The 13094-nt window shown below is 32.1% G+C and overlaps 6 protein-coding genes across 6 annotated transcripts; 4 read left to right on the top strand and 2 right to left on the bottom strand.

The window, feature by feature from the left end:
• Positions 1-2060: 2060 nt before the first annotated feature.
• BX664DRAFT_335445 (docking domain of Afi1 for Arf3 in vesicle trafficking-domain-containing protein) lies at positions 2061-4855 on the top strand. Its single transcript, XM_051545906.1, has 9 exons — positions 2061-2217; positions 2279-2461; positions 2529-2589; positions 2663-3094; positions 3153-3457; positions 3517-3787; positions 3872-4150; positions 4210-4368; positions 4446-4855. Exons 1-9 carry the CDS (start codon positions 2111-2113, stop codon positions 4635-4637), a joined length of 1989 nt encoding a protein of 662 aa, XP_051398953.1. The 5' UTR covers positions 2061-2110; the 3' UTR covers positions 4638-4855.
• Positions 4856-4874: 19 nt separating this feature from the next.
• Positions 4875-6945, top strand: BX664DRAFT_359833 (YL1 nuclear protein-domain-containing protein). Its single transcript, XM_051548113.1, has 5 exons — positions 4875-4999; positions 5102-5187; positions 5254-5372; positions 5448-5678; positions 5761-6945. Exons 1-5 carry the CDS (start codon positions 4953-4955, stop codon positions 6622-6624), a joined length of 1347 nt encoding a protein of 448 aa, XP_051398952.1. The 5' UTR covers positions 4875-4952; the 3' UTR covers positions 6625-6945.
• Positions 6946-7114: 169 nt separating this feature from the next.
• Positions 7115-7649, top strand: BX664DRAFT_335441 (heterotrimeric G-protein gamma subunit (G-gamma, Gpg)). Its single transcript, XM_051545905.1, has 2 exons — positions 7115-7272; positions 7332-7649. Exons 1-2 carry the CDS (start codon positions 7148-7150, stop codon positions 7447-7449), a joined length of 243 nt encoding a protein of 80 aa, XP_051398951.1. The 5' UTR covers positions 7115-7147; the 3' UTR covers positions 7450-7649.
• A 1109-nt stretch (positions 7650-8758) lies between these two features.
• BX664DRAFT_335437 (uncharacterized protein) lies at positions 8759-9855 on the top strand. The gene is made up of 3 exons (XM_051545903.1): positions 8759-9095; positions 9167-9205; positions 9318-9855. Exons 1-3 carry the CDS (start codon positions 9071-9073, stop codon positions 9770-9772), a joined length of 519 nt encoding a protein of 172 aa, XP_051398950.1. The 5' UTR covers positions 8759-9070; the 3' UTR covers positions 9773-9855.
• Positions 9856-10233: 378 nt separating this feature from the next.
• On the bottom strand, positions 10234-11466 carry BX664DRAFT_335431 (uncharacterized protein). The gene is made up of 3 exons (XM_051545902.1): positions 11176-11466; positions 10891-11122; positions 10234-10817 (listed from the first exon to the last, which is right to left on the bottom strand). Exons 1-3 carry the CDS (start codon positions 11334-11336, stop codon positions 10302-10304), a joined length of 909 nt encoding a protein of 302 aa, XP_051398949.1. The 5' UTR covers positions 11337-11466; the 3' UTR covers positions 10234-10301.
• Positions 11467-11734: 268 nt separating this feature from the next.
• BX664DRAFT_335429 (uncharacterized protein) lies at positions 11735-12699 on the bottom strand. The gene has a single exon (XM_051545901.1). The coding sequence runs from the start codon at positions 12629-12631 to the stop codon at positions 11825-11827; it is 807 nt and encodes a 268-aa protein (XP_051398948.1). The 5' UTR covers positions 12632-12699; the 3' UTR covers positions 11735-11824.
• Positions 12700-13094: the final 395 nt, after the last annotated feature.

Here is a 13094-nt window from a genome sequence, read left to right as displayed (position 1 = left end):
ATCAAAACAATTATGGTGATTTTTTCATCCAATCAAAGCGATTATGGTGAAAAGATATCCCTAGGTACCCTTATTAACACTGCCTAACTTTATTTCATTTTTTCATTTGGTTCGATGGATGACTTCTTTTTTATTAATTTATTTATTCATTTATTTCTACACTTTCTATTGCGAATGTTCATTATATATACATATATATATATATAGATCTTTGTTTCCACCCAGATCTTATAGATGAATCAACTAAAACAAAGAAAAAACCCATCCATCTATCCATCCATCAATCATAGTGGCCATTAACGATTTTTTTTTTACATCCATGTTTACCTATTCATTTTTTTGAAGAAAGATCAGTAGATTGACTTCTTTTTTTCAGTAACTTGTTTTTTTTTTTTTTTCCTATGGAACAAAATCATTTCGACGATTGCAACATCGAATACAATATCCACCAACATCAGATTCAAGTATATTAACAAAATAGTTGTATTAATTATATGTCACGTATGAATATCTCCTATTTCAAAAAAAAAAAAAAAAGGAACGAGTGGAGACTGTAACACTAAGAAAAGGATTGTATTGATGTACGATGATCATATCACTCATTTCTGTCTATAGATTTTAGACCATAGGCAGAAGTATCATTCATATTGTCAATATTGTTGACATTGGTTTTTGCATCCATAGATAAACTAGTAGCTTCGGGATTGATGATAATTTAAAACAGAAAGGAAATAATAACTATGACAAAACATTTCATTATAAAATAATGACAAAGATGAATGAACGATAGTGAAAAAAAAAATCATTTGTTTCTATGTATGATTTAAAATACAGATTTTATTGATTTTCAAGTAATGTAAAATAAAGTAGCATATAAAAATAAGATCAAAAAGGGTAACAGAAAAATTGATAGTGATAGAGAGGGTGAAGGAGATTGAAGTGAAAAAAGGAAAAAAAAAAAAAAAAAGAAAAAAGAAAAAGGTGTGATATAGACTACAAAAAAAAAATCTTACTATTTCCTTGTTTTCAAAATTTTCATCAAAGTACCACCTTGCCCATATTAATAAAAAGGCCTGTGTTTGATTCGAATCATGCCGTAGGTCACCCTTGATATCAATCAGTTTTCTTCTTCCTTGATTTTGCTAAAGGTTATCGTCCATATTCCCTTTTGCTTGTCATTGTCAATCCTAATATTTCCCATATGTCTTGGTCACCAAAAGAAGTACAACGCCAGAGAGAAGTGTTAAAAATGAGGGTTTGTTCTTCATCGTTCTGGAATTGCACGGCTTAATAACATATCTTGCGTGATCATCCGCTTTGTCTTGGCCATAATTGATGGAAATTATGTATAACAGTTCTGACATTGCCAATATATACACCACCAATTCCAATCCTAATTGACAGTATTTGACATCTCTAACCCGATGTGGTTCCGGATATTAAACAAATAAATAATAAAAGTCATGAGAAATAAGAAATAAACCCTAAAAAAAAAAAAAAAAAAGAATAGTATACCTTGTTAGAAAAAAGGTATATTTGCGAGAAGGTTCAAGTTATCTATCATACGATGGGAGGACACCGAATTGGAAGTACCATGTCTAGTGGCAAAACTGTGAAAGCAGTAGTAGAATATTATTGAAATGATTCATTAGTATTTATATATTATATTATCATTATCATTATCATGAATATTAAAATAACTTACAAAAACCATATAAAGCGTTTATTGATAGAGTTGTTTTGTTCGACTGCTAAATGTATTTTCTATTATCCGTAAGAGTTCAATCTATATAAAAAAGTTAGTCATCATACATATGTTCTTTTCAAAAATTATTTATTAAACGCTTTACCTTTCTCAGTTTTAGCTTGTACTTCCAGTTTAATAATAAGAGAAAGGAAAAAGGGGAAAAAGATTGAAATAAAACAAATGATTTTCAATTTGTAAGTTTCGTACAACCACTCAATATTCAACCACCGAAGAAATCCCTCCCCAAAAATGAACCATTTTTTGATTTTCCCCTTGTTTCCTTTATTTTATTATTTTATTATTTTATTATTATTATTTATTTATTTATTTATTCTTTTTTTTCTTCTACTTTATTTTATTGTCATGTCACCTCATCAACATGTGCAATATATTCTGCTGGCAGAATTTGATATTGACAAAGGTGCATCACTTACTTATCAATATCCTAATGAAACTGGAACGGATGAACAGTAAGTTTTATTATTCATTTTGTAAAGATATAAAACTTATTTTATTTTATTTTAACAATAGTATATTATCAGAACTCATGTTACCAGACGGTGCTCATTTACGTGCAGAAGATTGGACTATCTTTTGTCTGAATCAAATGATCCCTAATCCTGACAACGAACACGTTGTACGAACTACAAATGATAATCCATTATTGTATGTTCTCAATTTAGTACGAACAAAATACGATGCTACTGCTCGAAGGTATTAATGAATATAGATAAAAAAAAAAATAAAAGTTGGAATACTAAAATATTTTATATATTGATAGAGGTGCTCATGTCAAGGCCATGGCGATTTGTACACGACATCAATTCCTTCACATCTACAAGGTACACATATATGATCACATTCTTTATATCATACTCACTTGCTCTCTTTTTCTATATCTCTTTATTTATTTAGCCAGTATTATTACTCGCTATGGAAAAATATTTTGAAAAACCTTCTCAAGATATATTAGTGTCCTTATATGAAGCAGTGAACTCTATGGATCTGACAAGAATGCCTAATTTGAATTGGCATGAAAGACAAGTTTTACGTGCAAGTGATGACAAATCAATGTTTGAAGAAATGTTTGATGATGATTTCGAAAAGGTACAATCTCCAATATCAGTAACACCAACCACGGATATGATCAGTCAAGGGGATGATTTCGATACGGTAGATCAACAACATCTTTTACGACGTGGCACATTTATTGATTTGACTTCTGGTCAAAAAGTCCTGACTGCCTTGGGAAAAGATCGACACTTTTTTGAAACAAAAATTGATTATGAAGGTATCAAGCTACCTATTCGTGTACCATTGACAATGAATGACGAAGAAGTCGGTGATGTAAGTTATGACCTTATCTTTTTTTTTATCCTCTGTATTTATTCATATCTTCTCTTAGTTCTCTTTGATCAAATTAATTTCCACGTTCTCACCGAATCAAGCACAACCTGGTTCACCTAATCCTCACCATCCTCACCTAGATTCTCAAGGGCCCTTTACACATCCGATCTTGCTCCTATTAAACGCTTTATTGACTCAAAAACGGGTAGTCTTTTTGGGATATGGTCATCCATCAGGGGAAGTGGCAAATTATGTTTTAGCTGCGTGTGCATTGGGAAGTGGATGTGGAACTGTCTTACGAGGATTTACCGAACGTGCATTTCCTTACACCAATCTGACTAGTGTGGATGATTTATTGAAATGGTAAATTTAGGAAAAGAAATAGATTCAATTTACTAATTTATGTATTTATTTATATATAGTCCTGGATTTATTGCTGGTGTCACTAATCCAACTTATGAAGAACATACTGCTTGGTGGGATGTTTTATGTAATATTAGTACGGGTAAAATCACAGTTAGTAAAGATATTCAAGTCAGTGCTCCTGGTAGAAAACAATCATTGGCCTATTTTGAAGATGGATTTGCATCATTATCTATTGGAAGAGTATCTGGTGGAAGTTCAGTTTCTTCATTGAAAACGGATGACAAAAATGGTAAAGAACGTGATTTCGATACAGAATTCATGCAAGATGTAAGTAGAGGAAAATTGGTAAGCGTATTTGTATGGTACTCATTTTTTTTTTTTTTTTTTTTTTTTTTTTTTTGCAATCTTTAGGTACTCAGTTCCATTCAAGCACATTATGGTGAAACGTCAATTCGGGCAAAGTTCCAAGATTATGTGCTACGGTTTGTACGACTAGCAGCATTATATGAAGAGCAAGTATACCAAGAAAGCAAGATTAGTTGGACACCTGATTCTGAAACGGATCCTACTGGATTGTTGGGTTCTGGGGCTGTTTTCCCTGATGATGCCACCAAACAGCGTGAATTGGCGGCCAATGCTAGTCGAATTGAAGGTTGGCGACAAACATTATCTTACAAATATGTACAACGTGTAAGTCATTAGGTATTGAATTGAAAGAATTCGTTGACCCTCATCTTTATTTTCTGCAGGACTTTGAATTATGGAGACAAGGATCAGGCTTGAAGAATTTAGATGTCCATCGTCAATTGACAAAATTGAAGTATTTACGCAATTTACCCGACAAAGAAGTGATTGCTATTTATGAAGCTTTTTTGAACAATATCGTTACAGAAAGGCAGATCATTGAGGTAAAATATGAATTATCCCAAATATATATATTTCTGCTTTTATTGATAATTTCTATTTTTTTTTTTTTTTTTTGTAGTTCCTTTCACATTTACCTCAATATCATGGCGGACTAGTACCACTTGCAACAGGATTATTCCATTCTTCCAATATTGTCAGACAATTCACTGTAGAACTATTCCAGCGATTAGAAAGGAATCCTGTAAGGATATATAGAAAAAGAGAGAGAGAGAGAGAAAAGGGAATAGATTTATCTGAAGTTTTTTATTAATATAAATGTTGGTATTTTTTTTTTATTAGACTGGTTATAGATTTGTCCAAAGTTTACCTCGATACCATAAAATGACATTTGAACGTTTATCACAAACGATGGGTGTACCTTCAGTATAGATACATTTAATTAATTTATCTTTTTATTATCTTATTTTTATTCATTTACATTAAAATTACTGAATGATCTATTTCGAAGACCGAACTTGGTGTCTTTTCTTTTCTTTTCTTTTTTTTTACTGGAATCAAACCAACTTTTTTGTTTTTTTTTCCCACTCTTTTTTCTTAAATAGATATCATACTTTTTCTCTATATCATGTCGTTCGTTCAACAAAGAGAAAAAAGAGCTAATGCTGGTAGTCGGTAAGCTTACATTCAAAGAAAAATAAAAATAGATAAAAAAGATCAACAGCTTATTCATTCTTTTTGCTTTTTTTTTTTCCTTGTTGTTCTGTCTCATATAAGTATGCGGGCTCTACTAGATCAAGAAGCTGATATGGAAGAATTATTCGAATTGGACGAAAGTGAAGATGAAGCTTTCTCGGAAACAGGTATATAAAGTTTGGGAATATGAAAACTCTTAACTTACTCTTTTTTTTTTTTGTATTGTTAAATAGAGGAAGAAGTAGTAGATACAATAGATTCCGACTTTGATCTTGAAGAATCTGAAGGAGAGGAAGAACAAGAACAATTGGCTCAAGAAGAAGAAAAACTTATTCGACAAGAAGAACGACAGGTAAGGAAGAAGAAGAAGTGAACTGAATATAAAGTTTTCACTGACCTTTTTTTTTCTTTTTTTTTTTTTTGTTAGGCTCGACGACCACAACCACAATTTCTTCAAAAACCCACCAAAACTATGATACCCAAACCTACCATTTCTGCCCATGATCGCATTATAAAGAAAGTTGGACGACCTAGCAAGAAACAACAAACTAAAACACAACAGTCTACGGATTTTAGTGGACGACAATCACTTCGAACGAAAACTATTTTGAATCGAATGCAAATAGAAGAACAACTTCGAGAAAATGAGTTTAAAAAGGTAAAGCTTTTTTTTTTTTAAAAAAAAAAAAAAAAAGGAAAAGGAGAGAATAAGAAAGATAAATATGGACTTTTATGATTAGGCGTTACTCCCCAAACGATCACGACCGAAGGAGCATCGTTTGACTCAGGAAGAATTATTAGCAGAAGCAGCGATCACTGAAGGCGAGAATCTGGCATCATTAGAACAATGGCAGCAAAAGGAAGCAGAAAGACAAGCTAAAGCAAAAGTGAAAGTGAAACGCGGTATTGAAGGACCATTTATTCGATATCACTCTTTTACTGAAGGTAATAAGGAAGAACGACCCAAACGACGGAAACTTGTGATGATTATGGATGATAAAGATGGCAACACAACGCAAATGGATATTGTGGATCCTGTGGCACTTGAATTCCAATATCGACGCGACGTAGAAGAATGTGATCTGGCAACAAGGAATTTGATTACGTTTTTCCAACATGATGACAATGAAGCCAACAACATGATGGATGATCAAAATAAAATGACTAAGAACAAATTACTACATATCAATACAGAAGGATTAACGGATAGAGAATTGGATCGACTGGATAGGATACCATCATTAGCTTCATGGGCTGATCGAACACCACGAACCATTAAACCACTACCATGTCCTATTTCAGGAAAAGAAGCACGATATCGCGAACCAATGACTAGTACACCGTATTCAAACGCCATCTCTTATACCAAGATCATCGATTGTCTGAAACACAACTATATCTGGTCGCCATCACTTGGAATTTATACAAGCAATGAAGCAGATAGCAAAGGCGCAGAAGGTGTACCTGAAGGATGGGAACGAATGGTATTAGGAAAACAATCAACAATGGAACAAGATTGGGAAGCACCTTTTCCATCTTGGTTGGCAACCGTAGAAACCAAATCAGGCAAGAAACGACAACGGATACGAACACAATCTAGTTAGTTAGTTTTTTTATTAGATTAGATTTTATTATCATAGTTGAACAATAAAGAATGAAAAATAGTTGCTTTATGGGTTTATATTTGAAAAGGCATAGTATGGAAGATGGTATGACAGAGATCCGATTCCATGGTTATTTGTTAGGATAACGTTTACAAGGAACGGAGTTTAAGTACATGATAATAAACAAAAAAGATATTATTATTTATTTTTTATTTTTTATTTTTTTGATATGAACATATCCTTGAATTATCCTGATGATGGATTTGATGAATTACCCAATGGACAGAAAAGAAAGGAAAGAAAGAGAAAAAAAAAAGCAGCCATTCTTTTTTTTTTTTTATTCTTATTCTTATTATTATTATTCGTCTTTCCCTTTTAAAGTTTTTTAGGTCATCGCCCCTCTTATTGTGTAGCCCAAAAATACTAACACCTTCTTTTTTTATCTTTATAAGCTTTTTCTTTTTTTTTTTTCTTTTTTTTTTTTCTTTTTTTTTTTTTTCTTTTACCCAATATACCCCATATCATGCAAAGAAGGCATACAAGAGAAGAACTTGCTGAACTAAAATTACGACGATTATTACTTCATAATCAAACCTTGAAGACTCAATTAGATTTACCTCGATTACCAGTGAGCGAAGCATCTCAGAAGTAAATAAATAATAATAAAAAGAAAAACAAATATATTTATATTATTATTATTTTGATAGATTGATCGATTATTGTCAAACTACACCTGATCCTTTATTACCATCATTATGGGGACCAGTCAAAGAGGATCCATTTACACCTTTGAAAAGTAAATGGGCTTGTTGTCTTGTTATGTGATCGTTTCACCCCTATCACATTCATCATTCTTCATACTATTTTCGTCGGTGTTTTTATTCATCCCCCCCTGAAAAAAAAAAAACCTCATACAAACTATCCATCTATTCTTTTTTTCTTTAAAAAAAAACATCAATCATTTGTTTCCCTTTTTATAAATAATAATAATAAAAAAAACATCATCATTTATTTCTGCATAAAAATATTAGTTTTTTGCATATTGTTATTTGTTGTTTTTTTTTCAAATGAATATGCTTCTTGTTTGATGATGTTCGGCGACTGAATACACATACATATTCTTCTCTCCTTAAACTTTCTATTTTTGTCTTCCTTCAATCCGCACGAGAAATCCCGTTGTACTCCATTTTTCTTTGAATAGGATGGTCTTGTTACATTGATAACCATCTTGAATCCTAAATTCTGATATTAATGATGATTATGTAGTGACAAATCTGTAGATAGAGAAAAATAATACATTGTCTATTTATTTATTTCCCTTTCCAATTGATTTCGATTTGTCCTTTTTTTTTTGATGATATGATTATACAGTATAACTGCTTTTGGATCTGTTAGCGGGTTTTCAATACCTATTATCTTTACAAATCTTTTCACCTTAACAACATTGATTATTTGCTTACGGATTCATAAAGAATTCGAAAATGCTTTAAGTGAAACTGATGACATCTCAATAGTAATTGATGAGGGGATATGATGTTGTGAAACGCACTATTTTTTTTTTTTTGACTCTGTGATTAGAAGCTTATTTATGATGATTCATTGTTGATAATCTCTTCGTTACTGGCTACTAATGATTAACTGTTAATGGTTGAGAAAAAGGTGGGACTATGAATTCCAGACATGACAGATGATCGATGTGTTTTCCACGGTTTCATATTTATCATCGTCATACATCGATTGTGAACAGAAATGAATAAATAAATAAAAAAAAAATAAGCAAAACACGGCCTGGTGGCCGAACTACAACCGGGGACACGATTTTTCTATTTAAAGGAAATCTACACCAAAGATTTACTTAATCGTATTTTTTTTTATTATTACTATGATTGAATTACCATAACTTTTTACGCCAGTTTACCATCCTTCACCTAACAGGGTGGTAGAAGGGCAAACCCCTTTGATGATTATGATTTGAATAAACATCCTATTTAATATATCTTTTTATTTATTCTTTTAATAAAACATTTCTTTTCTCAAAATAAAATATGATGACTTTTTTTCAATAGTATTTTATAACAACCTTTGATCACTCAAAAACAAAGTTTCCAAAATTGTTAAGTACGATCGGTGAACCAAAAAAAAAAAAAAAAAAAAAAAGGTCGACATAATTTTTCTTTTCTCTTTCCTTCCATTGGCAAATCAAACTACGTACGATGCGGTCTACTATGAAAGTGGCTATGGCTGTTTCTCGAACAATCCAAACTAATGCACCATCTTCACAACGACTCATTTACACAACTCCAAGTGCTCTTTTGGTAAAACTGGCCAAAGTGTTTTCCATCTCGACTTTGACTGTAAGTTATTCAGTTCTCTCATATTTTATTTAGTATTGATCTTAATTTTTCTTATTCACCTATAGCTCTCCTCTATATCCACTCCAGCTCTCATGTACTTTTGGGAATCTCCAGCAGGTAAATTAATATAATAACTTACAATGTTTTTAAGTATTAACCGATCTACCTTTTATTTTTTTATTTTTAAGTTCAATCAACAGGGCTCAATGAATATTTATTTTTAACTGGTAAGAAACAGAAAGAAAGAAAGAAAAACGAGGGGTTAAATACATGTGTAAATATATATATGTGTGTGTGCGTGTGTTTACTCTATTGATGATATATAAATATATTAACTAGAATCTACCGCGCGGTATGTTATTTTGAACTATCTTTTTACAGCATTAGCCGCCAGTACTTGTTCCACTGGAGCACTTCATTTTTTATTATCACCTTTTATTAGCAGCATCTATTTACATGATAACAACAAACATCGAGTCAATATTATCGATAACAATGGTTCTGATAGCAAATCATCGACAACCTCCATCATTACACCCAAAACAACCATCACATTGGAAACCATGGATCTCTTTGCCCGGCCAAAACTGACTACCGTTCAACTTCAAGATCTCAAACCATCAACACGATCTCTACTCACATGGACATGTACAAAGCAATATCTGGCAAATCATCCCGAGACATCTCCTGGTCGATTCTGGTTGGATAAACGCGGTGGTGTTGGTGATCAAAATGCCATGCGTCAAATTGTGCAAGTCATCGAAAAGCAAGACAAACGTAATCGTATACTATAGACTATTAGATCCCAACTCCTTTTTTTTTCGTGTAGAATAGAATAGAATAAAAAAAAAGAAATCCTCTTCTTTTACATCTCTTTTTTTTTTTTATTCATCTTAGAGATGAAGATATGAAATGTCTACTTTTTATCTATACCATTGGCTTTTTTTTTTTTTTAATTGATTGACACTGGTTGCGTTGGTGATTTTGGGATTAGATGGAAGATTTTGACATGATGTTGATAACTGACGATGATGATGACGACGGATGCTATTGATGGATGATGGATGCTGTTGATGGATGATGGATGCTGTTGATGGATGATGGATGCTGTTGGTGGATGATGGATGGATGTGATGGTAAACTAACGATGGATGGGTGTGATGACATGTAAAAAAGGAAGTTCTACTCTATTTCTCGTATTATTGATAATTATCTATATCCAATTACTTTTTCATTAAGTTTATTTCAATTCCAAAAAAAAAAAAAAAAATATGTACAATCAATACTAATTCTAATATTAACACTAATATAATATATAAAGGTCTATTCTATATCCATTGTTGTTCTTGTCGTTCCATCAGCCAGTCGTCTTTGTCTTCGATTCGGTTTGAATATTTCAGGTTGAGTATCTGACATCGATGGATTGTTTTTTGAGATAGCATTGCCAGTATGGTTAATATCATGTTGTTGTCTTGATCGAGTCCAAGCTGATTTCCTACCGCGACCAAAAGAGATACTTGAGGGTATATTGATTCGAGATATTCCGGTTGTAAGAGCATCGATATCCATAGCCATAGGATCTGATGATAGAGAATGGGTTTCTATATTATCTGCTTCCTTGACACTTTCTTTAATGATTTTTGTTGTATGATGTTGATTGGGATTCTTCCTTGATTTGCCCTTTTGTCGTCGTTGTTGACGATCAGCAATACTAAGAGTACCTGTGACCACCAGATCAAATGGAAAGAATTTGGGATAATGATGTTTGTCAATCAAATGAAGGCGTCGCATCTTGGGTGTACTAAATTGTTTGTTGCATGATTCTACATAACATTCATACTATTAAATAATTATATTAAGTGAACAAAATAGTCAGTATATATATATTAATGACTTTTTGTCATATCCTTACAATCTTTTCCCCACGGTCTTTTCTGATTTGATTCAAAACGTTGTGACATTCATCGAGGTGAAGTTGTAACCAATGAGATCCTGGGAAAGGTAAACCACAAATGGAACAAGTGTTGCGATGTTGAGCTTCATAATGAGCTTCATAGGCGGATAATGAGGGAAATGCAATAGGTTCACCATGTCGATGGATACAGGAAGGTAATTCACAAAATATGGGTCGATAATTAAAAACACTAATATACTTATTATTAGTAAAGAGTAAAAATAGGTAGTTGTTATTACTTACTTTGTTAATGTAGTTGCTTCTTGTCGAATCATATCAATATCAAGATCGGCTGCTGCATCTCGTTCTAACCAATATGCTCTAAGAGCAATATTTCCTTCTTTGAAAAAATCATCATCACAACTATAAATTCGTTTAGTGGGTGTATAAATTGGTGCGACCATAAAAAGTATATTTTATAATGAAAGAGAAGGGAAGAGAGTGCGGTCTACAAGCAAAAAAGTTTAACTATTAATCAATGTCCGACTGGGAATTATTTCACCATACTAGATATAAAAAAAAAAAAAAAAAAAAGTTGTATTCATGTGCATGAATTGGTTTTGGCCCTATGTACGCACTTTGAAATCATCAAAGGTAATTAAGAGGAATCACAAGAATAGGGGTAGATTACGTATAAATAGAAAGAAAAGGTTCAGTTTTTACAACCTTAATACCAGATTTTTAGAAGAATCGAAGTTCGGGATTCATCCGTTTCCATCACAACCCCTTATTTTTGATAATAGTCCAATCATATATAGACAATGAGAATAACAATAATAATAATAATAATAATAATAATTAATAATAATAATAAAGACAATTTTATTTGATGAAGTATATATGAATAAAATGTACTATAAAGGATGATGATGAGGATATATAAAAAAAAAAACTACTGAATACAACAATTGGATGAAGAAGATGAGGAAGATGTTGATGATGATCGTTGTAATAAGGATGATGATATAGTTGATGAGGTTGACTTTTTCCTATCTAATAGTTGTTGTTGCCGTTGTTGTTCAGATAAGATACCTTGTGTCATATGATGAGCCACATAAGCGTGTGTTTTAATCCATGCTTTGCCAATATCTTTGGTATATTCATTCCGTAACCGTTTCCTTAAAGCAATGTCGATAGCTGGACCGATCAATTGGAATTGTTCTGGTTTCACGTTATAAAAATGATGTCTTGCCCCTAATTCCTGTAATTGAATAGCCAACCATTCAGGGTCGATATCCTCTTCTACTACTACTTCCTCTTCTTTCGTTGTTGTAGTTGTTGTTTTTCTTTGTTGTTCTTGTTCCCTTTTTCTTGCATTGATTTCCCTAATAGTATTCATCTTGACTCGCGGTGATGTAGGTGATTGACTATCAATAGCAGTTATCATGGGAGCTCGAGTAATGTAACCAATCACACCAGTGAGCATCTTGGCTTGAATAAGTACGTTACTACCAAAAAGAGATCTAGTTTCGGGATCCAGTTCAAATAAGGCGTCATAAAAAGCGAGTCCAAAGGCTTGTGCTGGTGATACAGTTGAGGTGTTATCTTGATCATGTTGAAGGTCGATTACACGTTCCCAACTATAACGTACAATATCAATATCCTGTTGGGTTGGTGTCATTGATAGACTTAGTCCGCCTTTTTTCCGGGTATAACTATCGTTGGAGGTTCTTTCGTTATCATATGACTTGATATCCATACAGTAATATATAAATATATATATATATATTATATATCAATAAGAGATAAAACGGTAAAAGGGTATAGTATATAAAAGTATCTATAAAAAAAAAAAAAAAAGAAAAGAAAAGAAAAGAAAAAAAAATAAAATTCTGGTTTGCGGACATTTATACTTATATATGATGACTTACACATATATCAAAAAATGTGTCCGTTTTTTTTTTTATTTTATTACCCATTTCCTTTTTTGTAATATGCTTTTTTCTTTTTCTTTTTTCTTTTTTTTTTCTTTTTCAATCATTATATTGATGAAAACAAGAATGATTTGATTGATAAATGAATGAATGAATTGTATGAATGAAATATCTATAATGGTCAGGCACGCCTTTCTCTTTCACTCCACGTGAATAGGTTTGATGACGACGATGATTGAATGTCCGCTTACTCGTCGTCCATTGGTCTTGGGGATTTTTTTTTTTCTT

Source organism: Halteromyces radiatus (assembly GCF_025201355.1).
Source record: "Halteromyces radiatus strain CBS 162.75 chromosome Unknown BX664scaffold_5, whole genome shotgun sequence".
Taxonomy (NCBI): domain Eukaryota; kingdom Fungi; phylum Mucoromycota; class Mucoromycetes; order Mucorales; family Cunninghamellaceae; genus Halteromyces; species Halteromyces radiatus.
This window is presented reverse-complemented; position numbering and strand designations above follow the sequence as displayed.